This window comes from Ceratotherium simum, chromosome 32, assembly GCF_057802395.1.
Source record: "Ceratotherium simum simum isolate JZ-2026a chromosome 32, ASM5780239v1, whole genome shotgun sequence".
Lineage (NCBI taxonomy): Eukaryota > Metazoa > Chordata > Mammalia > Perissodactyla > Rhinocerotidae > Ceratotherium > Ceratotherium simum.
The window spans coordinates 16,306,803-16,325,868 of NC_141931.1; the positions used below are offsets into that span (position 1 = coordinate 16,306,803).

The 19,066-nt window shown below is 39.3% G+C and overlaps 1 protein-coding gene across 3 annotated transcripts in view; it reads right to left on the reverse strand.

Annotated features, from left to right (window-relative positions):
• CACNB2 (calcium voltage-gated channel auxiliary subunit beta 2) overlaps positions 1–19,066 on the reverse strand; it is a 361,912-nt gene that overhangs the window by 42,043 nt on the left and 300,803 nt on the right. For all 3 annotated transcript variants that reach the window (XM_004425315.3, XM_004425314.3, XM_004425318.3), the window contains 3 exons: positions 6,568–6,690; positions 4,754–4,890; positions 1,482–1,558 (listed from right to left, as the gene is read on the reverse strand). In XM_004425315.3, coding sequence (XP_004425372.1) covers positions 1,482–1,558; positions 4,754–4,890; positions 6,568–6,690 — 337 coding nt within the window. The remainder of the gene's footprint in view (positions 1–1,481; positions 1,559–4,753; positions 4,891–6,567; positions 6,691–19,066) is intronic.

A 19,066-nucleotide genomic window follows, 5' to 3' on the forward strand; every position in this document is an offset into this window, starting at 1 on the left:
GGCTGCAGTACAGTTCCAGGGGATGGAAGAATCTTCCTGATCTACAGAAGTGGGGCTGATATCTGCAGGCAGGGCTGTTACTTTATCACAACGTGATACAGTGTTTTCCCATTTCAGGAGTCTGGTGACAGTCCTCTCGAGTCTCTGAGACAGTCTTTAGATATCTAGGAAGAGTCTAAGGTTTATATCATAATCCCTGCGACTTCACGTTTGAAAAGGAGTAGGGAGAAGCCTCCTTTCCCCTGTGTGTTCAGAGAATGTCTACTTCCCGCCGATCAAGAGAAGACATACACTTCACATAATAGCTAAAGGGCTTTAATTTTCATTTCAAACATACTATTTTACCTAATTGTGATCAACTTAGAATTACTGCAAGTTATAAGCATGTGGTTTTTGAAATCAATATGCATCCTAAAACGATTCATTTCTTATTGCACTCAGATTTTGCTCACTTAAAAAGTCCTATAGTTTTTACTAAGAAGCCCTTGATGGGTCTCTAAAAGTCGCCAACATTCAGGAATGGGGCAAGATCATTTGTCATGGGTGGATCCTGTTCTTAAGACACACTAGTCAGTGCAACTAGTTCCTTAACTTCTCCGTGGATGCACAGTCCTCTGTCTTTGATCTCTTCCCACTTCCAGCTTCCTAGAAATCACACACAGAATCATTTTGCTGAAATGCTTCACTGGCCAATCCTTATAATCTTATTCTGACTCCCAGTTGCACCTCTTAGCAAACAAAGACCCTGATCACGGGCTTTCATGTAATTCAACCAGTTAGTCTCCTATTTATATAGAACTCCAAGTTCTACACAGAATGGTAGAGTTGGCCGATTTAGCAAACAAAAATTCAGTTAAATTTGAATTTCAGATAAATAATAAATAACTTTTTGAGTATAAGTATGTCTCATGCAATATCTACTTATACTAAAAAATTATTCATTGTTCTCCACTGCTTCAGAAAGAAAACAGTAGTTATTCTTCCTACAAGTGTTTCCATCTTCTTTCAACATTTCTACACATCTTCCACATCTTCCACAGAGCCTTCTGGATCTAGCTCATGTCAGGCCAATCACTCCATCATCATTCTATTCTCCTTTCCTCACTTTTCTAAAGTTTTTATGCTTCTTCTCTTTTTATTTAAAATTGATGCCAAACACAAATGGTTTCCCTCATTTACTGCCCATGACAATGTGCTGGGTACCACGGTGAGGACTAGGATAAAAAGTCAAAAATGTTCATCACTATGATCATCTCTAGCAACTTACAGTGAACATGTTGACATAATTCCTTTTTTTCCAAAGCCAGAAAAAAATTTCCCCATTTTGTTCCCAACTCCATATGGGCATTCTTATTTCTGATCCCTCTTAACATGTCTAGGGTTCACGTAGTGATTCAGCGTATGTAAATTCACACAACTAGGTAAGACCGAGGAAAGCATGGAATGCAGTATGTACTGTTCATCACTTATCACCTACTTACCAGATGATGGAGGTGTAGATTTTCTCGAACTAGGTACTATGTCACCCAAACTGGATGATGAATTTCCTCCTGATTTACTGGAGTAAAGCAAAAATTTATATTAAATCTGACACTTATTTCAGATATTAAAATGTCAGTCTTGCTCAATAAACAGGATTACTCATTGTGTTTTTATTGAACTTCAAATTTGTCTTTCCTACAAGTAGGCAAATAGTAATTTCCCAGTGGAGATTCGTGGAGTACTTGAAACAGCCATGTGATAGTCTCTGTTTTAAATTCAAGGTTTAATTTTAAAAGCCCTGAGAGAATGAAAGAGAACTAGTGTAATTTCTGCAGCTCTCAAATTCTCTACCAGGACCACAGATAGCTAAATAGCAGACATCTCCTTTGTTCCTTGTTTTAGAGACCCCCTGAGGTGATGTGTAAAACCTTAAGGCTAACACCAAAACTTAATGTTTCCTCCTCGTTTGGTTCTGCTCCCTGTCTTAGCTTGGTTATTCTTAGTGTACTAAGATTAAAAGGACTCAAGTTTTCATGAGCAACCTATAAAGGAAAAACACAGCAATACCAACTTGCTAACCTTTAAAAGACACATGAAGGAACACGACAAACAGAATGTTATATGATTTAACCCTCAGAGAGTATCTGGAACATTTCTCAAGCACGGCTAACATGGAGGGTTAAACTTGGTTAATTTAGGAATGATCTGAGGAGCACATACTTCAGAACTACCAAATTCTAAATTTTGATACAAGACATGCTTCAGTGTCTTAGAAACTTTGGAATTAACATTAGAACAACATTTTATGTTTTCTCCAGTGTGCCAGCACACTAAGTAACATGTTACTAAATAACCCCTTCACAGGTGAACATGGAAAGGACTATCTTAAAAGAGTGACATGCAATTTCAGCAAGACACCCTTACTGCCCATCGTTTATTATCATAGCCAAGAAAGGGTCTAGCTGAAAGAATTTGCTGCAGTGTCTATGCATCAAAGGGCCATATTTACTTATGAAAATATAAGTTGCACTAAAATACCAGTACTAGGCTGAATTTTATTGCTACTATTCTGGCATTTTAATGCATAAAACAGACAAAAGTCAAAAACTTTAAGCAACTAGCAGGAGGCCTTGACATCTTTTTTAAGGTTCTTAAGGGATACACCAATACATTTAACAAGGATACCAGACAGTATGTAAAATGAATAAAAAGTGGTATTTATAGAATCAATTTCTGGCAGTTATGTAAGAATACCCATTACCAGTACCAAAACATTTTCTTCCAGCTGTTTTTTTCTTTTTCTAAAGTACTAAGTCTAATTTCAGTTCAACCATGGGTTTGTTTTACATTGTGTTTGATTTTTAATAACATAGTAATATTTGAATTGTGTAAAATTGTGACAAACATTGCAAATAGTCCAAATTCAGAAAACAAATTTGCCTTTCACTTTTATTTTTTTTTGATTTTATTTATTTATTTATTTTCCCCCCAAAGCCCCAGTAGATAGTTGTCTGTCATAGCTGCACATCCTTCTAGTTGCTGTATGTGGGACGCGGCCTTGGCATGGCAGGAGAAGCAGTGTGTTGGTGCGCGCCCGGGATCCAAACCCGGGCCGCCAGCAGCGGAGCGCAAACACTTAACCGCTAAGCCACGGGGCCGGCCCTGCCCTTCACTTTTAATTCTATAAAAATGCCATGTTCTTGAGCTATGCCCCAAATCTACTGCCTTTGGTTTCTGTTGATTTTTATAATTTATATATCAGAGTTTTTAAATATTGCTGAATTTTGGTTTTGTCCTTAAAACCAAACTGCCAATAGAAGACTAGAAATTGAATGAATAGTATCAGATCCTCAACATCCTACTGGTAAAACTCACATGCTTTGCTTATCTACTTGCATCTACCTTTTTTTTTTTTTTTGTGAGGAAGATCAGCACTGAGTTAACATCCATGCCAATCTTCCTCTTTTTGCTAAGGAAGACCGGCCCTGAGCTAACATCTATTGCCAATCCTCCTCCTTTTTTTCCCTTTTTCTCCCCAAAGCCCCAGTAGATAGTTGTATGTCGTAGTTGCACATCCTGCTAGTTGCTGTATGTGGGACGTGGCCTCAGCATGGCGGGAGAAGCAGTGCATCAGTGCGCGCCCGGGATCCGAACCTGGGCCGCCAGTAGCAGAGCGTGAGCACTTAACTGCTAAGCCACGGGGCCGGCCCTTACTTGCACCTACTTTATATGACTAAATGCATCTCCCAATCTGAGGGCCCCCAATAACCCAGGGATTAATAAAAGTCAAATATGGGGTAGAGGTATCAAAAAAGGGAGGACTCCATCTGAATTAAAAGAGCCTGACAGTTATAAAATACTAGTTAATGAAGATGGATGTTCCAAACCAAAAAGCAGATTCTATTTTACTTGATCATTGATGCTTGAAAAAATTCTTGCTAACACTAAAATATTATCATTAACAAAGGATTTTGCATCATTCTGAAAAGAAATAAAATATAAGTCAGAGAAAACAAATAGCCAACTATTCACGTTAAAGAAAAACCTGGCCCCTATCACATCCTTTCACGTAGAGAGAAGCATCCCATATTCTTGGAACCCTATGAATTCTGCATAGGGTTCAATTTAAAATTCACTCCACGTTTGAGAAGCCCTTTGAGTGATTCTTTTAGTGAGGTGCAAACAACCCTAAGAATCCAAGGAAAGATTACTCAGCCCCAGCCTATTACATAACTCATCTAATTGCTATCTGCAAAGGCAATTTTAACTGATTTCATCTCGAGTTTCTCTTTAAGTGCTTAGCCGTGAGTTGAACTGAAAATTGGGTTTCTCAAGTGAAAATGAAACTAACAGACCACAACAGTTGCTCTTTGCCAATGATATCTGAGCCCGTCACTTCTGAAACATCTTCCTGCCATGCCAGGCAGCTACAGACACTGGGATTATTCACTACAGTTGCTCAGTGCCAAAGTATTTTCAGGAAAAGATTAGGACCTCAGGATGTCCTCCGCACTGAAGCCCAAATTTAATACTCTATGACTTCAGCTATTTTCATTAATGACACTAATTACTTTGAGTTTCTCCCAAATAGGATGAAAATCAGATGCTGGGATGAAGTTTTTAAAATGCAGAATTTGTGATGCTATCCATAAACCCTGTCACCAGCCTGCTTTTTAACACATCGTAAAGATTGTAGAAGAAAGCAAACAACAGTACATGAATGATGGTATAATCTGAACTTTGACACAAACACTGGATATTTTTCTCATACCTGGAGTAGAATTTCCCTTGCTTGGCTCTCTGTTCATGCTGTAGCCTCATATTTTCTAGCTTGACTGGGCTTGGAATGAATCCGATTTCACAGCCTTCTTTAACCAATCGCCCTATCCACCAGTCATTGTTAAATTTCTAAACACAAAATCAAAATTGTTGAAGTCAGTGCATAGAAGTTCAAGTCAAATCATTTTTCTTCCCCATTTACTATTTTCAACGGAGAGAAATATTATGGCAGTAATTAACTATGCCTCAAATATCACAGTTCCAGAAACCCTTAAGTTCATGGGTTGAGCACATAAGTGTGAAGTATCTTTGGTGTGCTCCACAATCCAATGTGGGCTTTACTCTTTCTTCTCTTTCCTGGTACTGCCTTGAGATTAGCCTGAATTCCTTTGCAGCTGCTGCTGTCACCAGGAGTAGGATAAACTCTTCTCATTCAAAGATTAACCCCTCTTCCTAACAAGAGACTGTTACAGAGACCTTCCTCTTATATAATCAGATTAATTAGAGGTGTTAAGAGTGAGAGATAAATATTGAAATTTCCCTGAAATATTTTATATCAGAACAAAATTTACCGTTGTGCAAACAGCTTTATAATGACCACAATATGGTGTTCACAAATGACCTCTCTACTGATTTCGAAGTTGACGATTTCTGCCTTGCGGATGAAATATTTATCCAAAATCTGTATGAGTCGGTTTGACTTCCTCAACTGAATCATATTTTTCAAGTCTGTTCTTGAATTTCAAGGAAGACTATCCATTCTGTTTTTCTTTTCCTCCCATGGTAGAAAGAGATTCCCCTGCCTGAGCATCAGCCATTGGAAGGAGACCCTGGATTAATCTGACTTCCTGTTGTAAAGTGAGATTCTAGGCATACCATCTCTTCTGAAAACTTTTTCTATCTTTCCTTCCCAGCCAATATTTCACATAGCTTTCTAAAAGTTAATGAAATGGTAGGCTCTAAATTCTCAGGGCTCTTTTAATTGGCAGTCATCACCTCCTTTGCTCACAGCTGTCAGAGTGTGAGCAGTTACATTTGCATATGCTCCCTGGGACATTTCATCCTCCAGATGGAAGTGTTCCATTTGTAAATTCCTGTAGGTCCAGGGAAACCTCATGCTCATACACTGTGAACATCATGTAGGGGGAATTTCTGGTCATCTAATACAGTGTTCTATACGGCAGGCACTTGATAAATGTTGACTCATAATAAACCTTAATTAAGGTTGAATTTTTCCAATTTACTGATTGAACCATTGTTAACAGAAAGGTGGAGACTTTTGGCACATAGAAAAGGGGCTTTTCCTGCTCTTTCTTGCCTGATTGGCTCCAATTCCTGTCATTCTCTCTTCTACTGCAGAAATTTACCATCAAAGGAAGATAAAGGGCACCAGTGGCCTGAGTTTAGACACTGTCCGAAGAGAGGAGAGATCATGAATCCTAGATATTATTATCAAAGCCTCCCCTGATGGATAAACTTGAGACATGAGGGGAAAATGACACATAGTCAAGGTTAAATATTAAAAGAAAAAGTACAGGTTAAGTATAAAAAAGGATCATCTACTCCAGTGGTTCTCAGTATCTGGGTCACAGAGCCCAGGGGAGCCTTGAAGTTATTGCAAGAAGCCTGTGACTTCTTCCTTCTTTAAAAAGGTTATATTTATATTAGAAAAAGCTTGAGAGGCACTGATCTTGTGTGTGTGTTATACAACTGCAGCTGTGCGCAATGCTATTTCACAGCAATAAGAAATAAATGATGTTTCAAGGTGAAAAATCATGTGGCTAGAAATTCAATTATTTTCCTTACTTCCTTAACATGCAGAAAATCTTTTGCTTCGAATGAGATGGCCATGCCTGGCACTGGAACATCATCTTCATGGGCTGCGCTATAGCTGACATTTGTCCGAACTGCAAATGCAACGGGCTTTGTCTAAAGAGGAAGAAGGAAGGAAGAAAAAATTAAAAAAGAAGGAACAGCATTCCCTCACTTTCCCCCCCAAAATACAAACATACACTGAATAACTGTTGTAATCACTCTTGTTTTTGCCACCGTGCTTCTTTATCACAAAACAGCTTATTAGCATTCACAACACATGAAATCTGCGAGCGCTCAGCTATGTACCACCCATTTCCGAACTAGAAAAAGGCCCTTGTTCTCTCTGAAAGCACTACGAGTAAGGAAGGTGAAGACGAACAACTGAAATGTGTGTTTACAACAGAATAGCTTGTAGCAACTGGAAATCAGGAAACACACGCAGGAATAAAATGCCCAGTTCTTTGGTTTCAGTGAAAAAGACTTAATAACTGTCACCCCCACCCACACATCTACTTTAATGAATAATTAATGACATCATTCCAAAAGGTGCAATGTTTTGGATGAAAAAAGAACCAGGGACTGTATCTTATGACTAGAGCAACTATTATTCATGGCTGCGGTGAATTATGAAAGCAATGACCTTTTTCTATTATTTTCCCTCCTTGAGTTCCGCTCAGCCACTAAAGATGATAACGCTAATTAAGCTATCCTTCATTATTTGATGCTTTGCAGATTTACAGATAAGTATTTGTCCTCTATCTAGGCCATACTTGTTATCCACAAAGTGAAAAAATAGGTGAGCTCAGAAAAGATGAAAATGAGTTATTATTCTAACTGGCACTGTGTTTCTTTCACATTATAGGCAGGTGGATTTCTTCCGAACAGTTTCTCCCTTTTCGACAAACTCTTTACCTAGACTTGTCAGGGAACACAAGAGGGAACTGGAGTAGAGAGAACCCATCTTCATTTCCAAATTTTCCAGTTAACCCATTCTCCCTGACTGTTGCCCGGGTCGAGGACTGAGCTAAGAGCCGTGAAGTTACTCAGATCCATCCACATCTACTGGGAAAGGAGGACCAAGTTCTGGATACAGACACAGTAGACATGAAGTGGACTTAAATATTTGAAATCCAAACCTTGGTATACATTACAATTTTTAACGATATAAGAGGTGTTGCTTCCTGTATGGAAATATGGACTTAAAAAAAAAAGAGAAATAAAAGTTACCCATAGTTCTCCCACTGAAACACAATCCTTGATAGCATGATAGTGTTTCCACTGTTCTTAATATTTTTTAAAAAATCAATTTTATTCCCATAGCTACAATCATAATATATTTAACTCTTACCCAGTTTTTAAAGTAATTTAGTATTTTTCATGTGATACACATTTTTATTTACTATTTTAAAAATTACCTCAACCAGTCACTTTTTTTCTGCTGAGGAAGATTCACCCTGAGCTAACATCTGTTGCCAATCTTCCTCTATTTTGTATGTGGGTCACTGCCACAACATGGCTGCCAATAAGTGGTGTATGTCCGCACCTGGGAACCAAACCTGGGCCACCGAAGCAGAGCGTGCCAAACTTAACTGCTAGGCCACGGGGCCAGCCCCCATTCACTCTTTTTTGATGTTTATGTTTACAATTTTTTTGCACTATGATAAACATTCTGCTTTGAAAAAATCTCTGTACACAAAGCCTCTTTCTATTTAGAATTCTTTCCTTAGGATAGATTCCCAGAGGCAGCAGGAGTAAGCCATGAGTTATCAAGACCTTTTAAAATTCTATTCCAAACTACTGTCCAATTGGGCTGCACCATTTTCACCCACAACCAGCAGCATACGATGGTGCCCTTTTCAATAAGATGTGGTCTTAATCAGACTCAGTTTTACTGCTAGAAATAGAATTTCTTTCAGTAGATCCACTCATTATTCAGGAGACTCTCTGATCACAAAAATATAGAGATCCAAGACTTTTTTTATTCTAGCGTGATCTTTCACTTCTCTTAGGGTCTTTTATTCCTTGTATGATACAGAGTTTAAGTGTGACACATATTTTTTTCATCAGTGGGAGACATAAATTTTAAATGTACAGCTCTACCAGGGATCCCCTGGGAAATCTCATGCCTTTTATGCAATGCTCAACTTCTCAAGTATTGGCGTAGCAAGAAGAGGAAATACTGAAAAAAAGAAAGATAAACGAAAGGAGCAATAAAAGTTAGCATGTAATTCCGGGGCCACAGATGATCATTTTATGTTCTTAGACTAAGACATCAATTTACAATGTGCCTCCTTCCTGGGCTCGCCTCCCATGACCAATGATGCTACCATTAGATACGGAGGTTTACACGGGAATTGGCTTTATAGAACATACAGGTAGGAAAGAACAGCCTAAGCTCATCCCTCAACATCTCGATGTCAGGAACGATATTTCTAAAATTAGAATGGAGAGCAAAGTGGAAGGAAAAAGAAGATAGAGCCAAGATAAGAGAGCTTATCAGCTTGAGAGAAAGAACCCAGGATGCTAACCAAAGGGGCCAAATGACAATGTCACTTCTGATTCCGTGAACTCACTTCAGCTCTATCTCCCTCAAGCAGCACATCTACAGTGGACAGTATCTTCCACATCAACTCCACTCACATGGGTTCAAGAATGGGGGATTTTAAACGGGCCAGGACTGGAATGCTGATTCTGCCATTTACTAGGTGAGCGGCCTGAGCAGAGTCCTTACTCTCACCAAGCATGTTTCCTTGGGGCTCAAATGAGGGTAATAACCAATGTGGCAGGGTTGTTATGAGATTACACAAAAGGCACGTCACAAGGCCAGGCTAGTGTTCGGTATATAGAGTGAGCTCAATAAATGGGCACTTGCTAAATACCAAAATAAATACTACACAAATAAATGTTTCTCCACATTCAGGCTTCTATTAAGGCCCAGCACAAATCATTACTTCTGTGATCTTCCATTACAACCCTCCTTCGACCAAGCTAGTTAACACAGTTTAATACCTGCCATATGATGCATGCTAAGTCATTGTGATATTCAAGATGTTTTTCTCCAGTGTGGATTCTTTCCTGTTCTCTAGGATATAATGGTAAAGTTTCCCTATTCATTTCACCTACAGTGTCCTGTCTGCCCAGTTCTGGTTTCCTTTGATAGTCCCCAGATACAGAGGCTTTCTTTTTTAAACCAACTTGAAGTCCCAAGGGAACATTCCTTAAAGAATCTTTGAATTTTTATCCCATGAAACCATTTTTTATCAAACGTATCCTGCTTTAAGTTGACATCTGCATTGGTCCAGGGCCTCAAAGGACTTTCTCCTCTCGTCATTCAGGGCTCTCGCCCTGGTTCCCACTCAGACACTCACTTTCAGTCTGGAAGCTGCCATATTTTATGGTTTTCCAACATCTCTTCTCTAACCATGGCCCTGGGACGTGATTCAGCTCATCCCCACTTCACTCTCACGTGGTCCATCATAACAATTTGTGACCATAACTGATTATTGGGGCCAGTGGCCATTTACTTTTTTTTTTTTTTTTCTCCCTTCTTCAGGTAAAGCAAAGTGCTGAGAAGCAAAAACAATCACGTGCTCAGAAACCTTGCCCCTATGAGGCCTCACGGGAACACCAGGACAGAGTAGATTGTGGTGACAGACTAAGAAAGAGCTCTAAGATACTCTGGGACCCAGAGGTGCTCTGGCCTTAAGGGAAGCAAAATTGGTCCAGGCCCCTGGACCAAAAGTACTGGTGAGCTCTGAGAAGTGAGTTCTGCCCTGGGTCATAGGTTCCCCTTCAAGATGTCCTTTGCCCCATCTTCTAACTCCAGGGCCTCCCAGGTTGGTCTGAAAGGCTTGGTCATGACTGGAGGGGAACAAAGGCAGAAAGCCTAAATATAAAGAGGGCCACAGCCCTAGGTAGGGTCCTATCAGGACTGACTATGGAGGAATGGTACTGAAATCCAAATTCAGATTTAGATTCAGATTCATCCTACCCTACAGAATCGTTAGGATACTAAGTTGATTGGGAGACCATATGACCCATAACTCCCTTTCTTTTGACCCCTTTAATATCCTAAGAACTTTATTCTCAGGCCAATGCCATCGCCTGAGTCTACTTTAGCTGTGTCCTTCTACCTGGATTCCCAGCTAACTGGTTTTGCGGCTGTGGAGGTCAGGCATGCGATGTTGATGCATCTTCTGCCACCAGTCTTTGCTTCTCACTGTCCTGTGCCAAGGTAAAAAGGAATTCAGTGATTCCTTTGCCTTTTTTGATACCTCCTATCCAGCATGTGCTACATAGCATAAGGATGATTGGTAAACCACTCGTGTTTTGTAGCCCCTTTTTGGCACACAGAATTAAAAATTTGCTGCACTTCATCTTGTGGACTAAACCTGTGCAGATTCTCAAGTCAATAAGTACCAAGTGGTAAAGAGCAGCACCTCATTATCCAGAAAATAACGCAGAAGTGCTTTAAAAACACTGAGGCTGTGTCATTTCACTACACTATCTTCAGTCTACTTTCAATTAATATTTTTGAAGAAGGGAACGAATAAGTGATACAGATGTAAAGAAACTCTTCTCCTCCTCTTCCGGGTCCTTCTTCGTCTTGTACATGGCACAACTTAAAATGATAAAAGCTACTGCTTTGGGACGTCTGCAAAGTGGCGAGCAGTGTGCTGTGTATTCTACATAGATTGCTGCATTTAATTTAATCCCAGCAACAACTGTTATTCCCAGATGAGGAAACTGAGGCTCAAAAAAGTTCTCCTGGACCACAGGCAATGAAGGTGATATTCAAACCCAATTATTTCACTCGAAAGCCTGGGTTCTTTCTGCAGTACTAGACAGCCTTTCATTCAAAGGGCTACGTTGATGGCAATTTTAGAGCATTTAGATGTTTGTGTGAAATTTTGAATACTTGAAAGCTATATTTTACAAAACACTCACAAATTGGTATAGAAAAAGGTAAAAAATTAAGCCTAAGTCTGCCCTTCAACCTAATTTAGTCATTTTTTTTTTTAAATATGAAACACTAAATGAGCAGTTTCCCACGTTAGAACTATGGTAATTTATTATCAAGGTCAGGTAGTTCTGCATCTTGGCACTTAAATCAATTTGTGGTCCAATAAATCAATAGCAATGTCAAATCACGATTTTTGTTTATTGGCATTCGACTTTTCTTTCTTCACACCTCTTTTTCACAATATATAAAGCTATTTTTCATGCAAAGAGAATTGAGATATTAAAATATAAATGGTTCCATGGCTTCCAAAAGTGCCCCAACGGACACTGTACAGGGAGAAGAAAGCCATAGTTACTCTAGTTCTGAAAGGGTGAGAAGAAGTCATGGAAAGTTCCTTATATAAAATATTCCATGGAGTAACTTTAAGGAGTTTAACTAGCCTTAAAGTTATGTTGGGAGCATTCTAACTTTGGTTTGTAAGTTTATTACTTTTGGAAAGGTTCCTTTTCTATACCCTTCTTCTGTAGCAGCTGTTGCTGCCGCAGCTCTTCACAGCATCACTAAGGATTCTTTGGCTTCCAGTGTGTTGTTTGGGGAGTTTTCCTCAATTTTTAGCTCTTAGGGTGGACTTCTTCCGATGGCTGATCACATTTAGTCGTAAGTAAAGCAGAATGCTGCTGAAGAGCCAAGCCACCTGGTTTCAGCATGTCCCTTTCACCCTGACTCCAGCACCATTACAGCCTGGCCTAAAGATCTAGCAGGACGGCCCAGCGACATCCACTCAACCCCCAAACTGTCCTCCTCCTCAATGTTTCTGCTCTGACTCATACCCTCTAAGCCCAACATTAACATCCTTCATCATGCTGCCACATGCTCTACTCTGCTTAGAGACGGATGCCTGGGTCCAGTTATTAACAGACATGTATGGGAGTCAATCTGGCAGGTCCAGGGGAATGTTCGTGGACAGTTCTGGAGCCACAGCACTCTCTCTTTCTCACAACCAAAGGAAGCTCCATTAGCACCATGGCCATGAGGTCTGTGGAAGCCCCTGGGCTCCTGTCAGAGATACATCTGAGGTTTATAGCAGGAACAATTTTTATTTTCTCACAACCTTCTAGAATCACTAGACCTAAGGCTATCAGAAAACAATTATTGTAAGTAGGAGATAATTCACTTAAAAAATCTCTTTGGATCCAGCAATCCCACTTCTGGGAATGTATCCAAAGGAAACAAAAACACTATGTTGAAGAGATATCTGCACCCCCATGTTCACAGCAGCATTATTTACAATAGCCAAGACATGTAAACAACCTGAGTGTCCACTGACAGCTGAATGGATAAGGAAGTTGTGGTGTATATACACACTGGAAGATTATTCAGCCATAAAAAGGAAGGAGATCCTGCCATTTGCAACAACATGGATGAACCTGAGGGCGTTATGCCAAGTAACATAAGTCAGACAGAGAAAGACAAATAGTGTATCATCTCACTAATATGTAGAGCACCCCCCTCCAAAAAAAAACCTCTTTGGTCATGAAATAGAATAAAACAGATTATCACAAATTCATGACACTATTTTTAGTTTTCTTCCTAAACAACAACATAACAACTTAATGAGTTGATAGTGAAAGTAATCACTTTAATGGATACAACAAAATGTTTCCTTTTGGCTTATTAAAAATGTGCTAATAATAGAATGCCTACTGTTAAAAAGAAAAATTAAATTCACTCAAATAAGAATAAAAATAAAATTCTGATCATAATTAATAGTTTCTTGAATTTTCATGAATTGATTTCTTCATTTCTTATTACAGATGCATTTTAATATGCTAAATAGCAAAGTATGTTTTTCCATTTTCATTCTGAAACCATTAATAGCTAATAACATAACAGGAAAATCCATAGTTTGTTTTAATGTTTATAATAGATTTGTCTTCAGTATTAACCAGTCCCAATTTGCGATATTTTTTAAAGAAATTTAAAGAAAAATATGACCTAGATACCTATTATAAGAGACTACAGAAAAGAGAGCTTAAAATCTATTCAGTGTTTTGATCTACCTTCTTGTGGAACATAATAATTTTCTATAAAATGTGCTATACTCTATCATTTTAAATGACTCAAGTAGGAATTCGGCCATTGACTCTTACATGGGAAATACTCAGGAACCCCTGGGATGGTGATCAACCTTCAGGAATAAGATCACGGCTACCTGCTTAATTTATTACATATTAATACTTCAGTTGCCAGTTATCTGTCTCTGATTACAACTTCTCAGTATCATTTTGCTACTTTCAGTGATAATTAAAATCCTTCCAATATAGAATAATGAAAATCTTCATCTTTATTTTATTCTTTATATAAAGGCAAAAGATTCTACAGTATGTTGTAAAATATCTTGCCTTGAGTCTTGCCAATCATTGAACTTTTTAAAAAAATCTTTGCTTAGGGGCCAGCCCAGTGGCATAGTGGTTAAGTTCGCACGTTCTGCTTTGGTGGCCCAGGGTTCACCAGTTCAGATCCTGGGCGAGGACCTACTCACTGCTCATCAAGGCATCCTGAGGTGGCGTCCCACATAGAACTAGGACCTACCACTAGGATATACAACTATGTACTGGGGCTTTGGGGAGAAAAAAAACAGAAAAAAAAATTTTTGCTTAATTTAGGGTAAACTATCAAGGGTAGTCTGAGAATTCTTTAATAGCAAAACATATCAAACCACAATGATAAAAAGAATGTAAGAACTGTTTATGCATTCTGATAAGTGAACACTGAATCAGACTGAAGAAACAAATAATCAGAGATATGTCACAAGATAAAATTTACATATGCAGTTAACTCATTTGAGAAATTCAAATTTCTTCTCTAGAATTGCTTCCCTTTAATGATTATTTATTAAGTACATGCTTACTATCTCAAGTCCTTGCCCTCATGTAGCTTACCTTATATTCTAGTAGATGAGATATCAGAAGTAAGATCACTGATCATTCCAAGTGATCAATAGAGTAAAACCAAGTTATGTGAGTAGAGAGCAACCACGGGAGGAGGGTAGACGGGCAATAGGAAGTGAGGTGGTCAGGGAAAGCTTCTTGTGAGTTCTCAATCATTCATTCATTCATTCATTCTTTGTCAGGCACTGTTTTGTACTGGACACATCAGTAAACAATAGAAACTAAGATCCCCTGCCCTCTAAGAGCTTACATTCTAGAGGAGAGACATAGATCATAAATAATAAACAAATAAAGCATATAATATGTTAGAAGGGGATAAATGCTGTGGAAAAGGAAACTAAGAACCAGCTAAAGAAAGCTAAGGTGCAAGGTGACAGGTCAGAGACAGTTTTTTTTGTTTAAATTTTTTTATTTATTTATGTATGCATGTATGTATGTAAGGAAGACTGGCCCTGAGCTAACATCTGTGCCCATCTTCCTCCACTGTGTATGTAGGACGCCACCACAGCATGGTCTGATGAGCCGTGCGTGGGTCTGAGCCCGGGATTCGAACCTGCGAACCTCTGGACCGGCAAAGCTGAGCACACAAACTTAACCACTATGCCACCAGGCCAGCCAGAGGGACTGTTAAATGGGAGTACAGGTAGCCTGCATCGAGGAGGTGACATTTGAACAAAAAGCACGAAGGAGGTGAGGGAATGCAGATATCTGCACTCTGGGCAGAGGAAAGAGCCACTGCAGAGACCCTAAAGTGGGAGCAGGCCAGACATGCTGGAAGAAGACAAGGAGATCAGAAGGGCTGAGTGGAGCGAACCAGGGAAAAGAACAAAAGACAAGCTCAGGGCTCTCAGGTTGCCTGTGGCTTTGTAGGTCACAGGCAAGACTTTCGGCTTTTGTTCCAAGTGAGATCAGAAGTCACTGGAGGGTTTTCAGCAGAGGAGTCATGTGGTCTGACATGTGAAAAGGATTATGGTGGCTGTTGAATTGAAAAAAGACTTTGGGGACTTTTGAGTGGAAACAGGGAAATCAGTTGGAGACTAACACAGTAATCCAGGTGGAGAGAGGACGGTGGTCCAATCAGGGCAGCAAGGGAAGTAGTAAAAATGGTCCAATTCTGGGCACATTTTCAAAGTTGAGCCAACAGGACTGGCTGACAGATTTGATGTGGGTGTGAAAGAGAGTCAACGATGATGCAAATGTTTTGGGTCTGAGCATCAGAAGGATGGAGTTACCCATCAAGTGATGTGGGGCAAGCTACAGGTGGTTAGGAGGCAAAAATCAGGAATTCCGTTCTGAACATGTGAAATTTGAAACTGCAAGAAACATCCAAGTAGAGTTTGGAAGAGTGCTCAAAGTCTGAAAGTTTGGGAGAAAGATCTGGCTAAAGATAAAAGGTTGTAAGTCTTAGGCATATTGATGGCATTTAAAGCCATGAGTTGGGATGAGATTGCGAAGGAAATGAACATTCATGGGGCACTGCAGCTACAAAAAGGCCTGGGAAGGATCCACAGTGAAGGAGAATGATGGCTAAGACTGCAGTTTCCAGGAAGAAAGTGTTCCAAAGAGAAGGAAGTGATCAACTGTGTCAAATACTGCTAATCGTCAAATACGAGGGCCGAGAACTGCCATGTGGATTTTTTTTTTAAAAGATTATTTATTTATTTATTTATTTATTTATTTATTTCCCCCTCAAAGCCCCAGTAGATAGTTGTATGTCATAGCTGCACATCCTTCTAGTTGCTGTATGTGGGACGCGGCCTCAGCATGGCCGGAGAAGCAGTGCGTCCGTGCACGCCGGGGATCCGAACCGGGGCTGCCAGCAGCGGAGCGCACGCACTTAACCGCTAAGCCACAGGGCCGGCCCTGCCATGTGGATTTTGCAATCTAGAAGCCACTGTTGACAATTCAAAGGCTTGCTGGAAATGAAAGCCATATCGGAGTTAAGAGACAATAAAAGGAGAAGAATTGCACACAGTGAGCGCAGACAATTCTTTTAAAGAATTTTCCTACCAAGGGGAGAAAGAAATGGGGTAACAGGTGGCAGAAACGGGTCAAGATTTTTTCCTTTAAAGTAGAAGCAAAAACAACTTGTATCTGTGCTGATGGGAATGATCCAGTAGAGATGACATATGAACAAGAGGACAGAACTGCTAGAGCAATGTCCCTGCTTAGGCAGAGGAGGCAGTGGGATCTAGTGCTTAAGTAGAGGATGTGGCCTTAGAGGCAGGAGGTTCATTTCTGGAAATAGGCAAGGAGACGGCATGTCCAAGTGCAGACACTGGCTGCTTAGGTGATGGAATGTTATCTTCTAGCTGTTTCAGGTTCCCAATGGAAGAGGAAGATGAGAGTAAGGACAGGGAAGAAGGCATTAGAGGTTTGAGAAGGGAGAACAAGATGCAATATAGTCAGTCATCCAAGAGTGCGGAAGATTAGATGGACCAGGGAAGTATGGTAGGATTGCCTGGTGGTATTAAAGGCTCACTTGAGAGTCAAGGTCATGGATTTACGGTCAGCTAGCCATGCCACACTAGGATATAATGGGCATCATTACATAGGTAACAGAGTTAAATGCATAATCCCTCATCAAAATACCATGGCTTTAAACTATCATTTCCCATCTTGCTTTGAATTTTCTACAGCAATTTCACAGAAGTGTATATGATAGTACGAATACAAACATATTCTCTATATATTTGGAAGAACTTACCTACTTCCCTGAACTGATCTCTCAAATAGGTTATAACCGTTTTCAGGTAAATGATTTATATTCTTATTTATTTTTTATTCCAGCCTCCAAGCATTTACATTAATAATTATCAAAGGACTCAATTAAGGGTGTGACTCTTTTCTGTCGGAGGAATCAATTATCAGGTGCTCACCTAGCACCCACGCTAGGCAAGGTTCTGGTAACATGGCTCCAGGGCCCACAAAAACTGAATGTCTAAATCATCATGGAAGCAATGTTGGTCTGATCAGGATTTTGTTTTATATGATTCATATGTATATATGTAAGTGCAAATGTACATAGATGTTTATTAAATTTAAAATAGCTATCTATTAAGAATTAAGCAAAGGAGTAAATGTTTAAAACAAAATTTGAAATATTATCACCCTAAAAGCCACTGAAATGACTAACAATCCCAAAATAAAGTAAGGTAAAGTTGTATATGAAGTAAAAAGATATGGAATATCTGCTTTTTCTTTTTCAGCAGATGATTAAAAAGTAGATAAGCTCTCACAACGTGTTTTGGGAAGTGAATAATACTCATCCTTAAAATACTACACTCACCTTAAAAAGTTTAATGGAAATAATAAATAAAGGCAGCATTTATTAATGCTGAAATCAAGCTAGTGCTCAAAGTTGCAGAATCAACATGCAAAATGAGCAAGATTAGAATAATAATGATGTATAGATTGATGGGTCAATCTAACTAGAGAGAAATATAGCACAATCCTTCCACTCTGCTTATCAGAGAACTGATCACTTGGATTTGAGGTCTTCAACTAAGGTATGTAAAGGATTAGTTACCAGTCACCAGGAAAAGCAAACATCTATGGAGAAATTTATCCAATGAGAAATCCCATATGAAGAAGAGAGATTATTATGAGTAATTTTAGCGAAGTCCACTGTTATTTAGTATTAGTTAAGCATTCTCCTTCAATAAGAGCATACTGGTTTCATTTCCCCAGTGGAGTTGTCTCTCCCTAGAGCACCATCTTCAAAAAGCATAACAACTCCTCCAGGCCACTGGGAAAGAAACCAATACAAGGATAAAATGTTTGATTTTATTTATTCTGGGTCTGAAACGTCTGTCCCCTGCCTTAGAGGAAATGTGAAGTGATTTTCACTTAAGCCAGCCTTTTAAGAAGAAAAGAACTGTTTATATTTAATTTTATTATTGATTAGTCTTACCAAGCATGATAACAGTATTTCTCAAGCTATTTAGAAGCTAATGGTATAATTCAGGAGCAAGTAATTTTTACCTTTGGCTTGCTGTAAAAACAAAACAAAACAAAACCCCCAAACCCAAATTTGTTTTTAATTCAGTTGTCATTCTGAACTGAATGTTTTGAGGTCATAAGGGTGCAGCCCTAATCCGATGGGATTGGTATCCTTATTACAGGAAGAGGAGACACCAGAGACCTCTCCCTCTGGGCGCACACAGAGGAAAGGCTATGTGAGGACATAGGGAGAAGGCAGCCGTCTGCAAGCCAAGGAGAGAGGCCTCTCCAGAAACCGACCCTGCCAGACCCTGATCGGAGACTTCCAGCCTCAGAACTGTGAGAAGATAACTTTCTGTGGTTTAAGCCACAAAGTCTATGGTATTTTGTTATGGCAGCCTAAGCCTACTAAGACAGTTGGCTTAACCAAATCAATATGATGGGCTCATATTTTTACTGAAAAACACAACTTTAATCAACATTATTTTGATATCAGTCATTCATAACCAAAGATTATTTCTTTATCCAAACTTCCTGTATACTTTTCAGAGAAAATTAGAAAAATGTCAAGTCAATAAAAATTCACTCCTTGTTTTTCAACATACATTTACTTAGCATCTATTTTGTTTAAAAT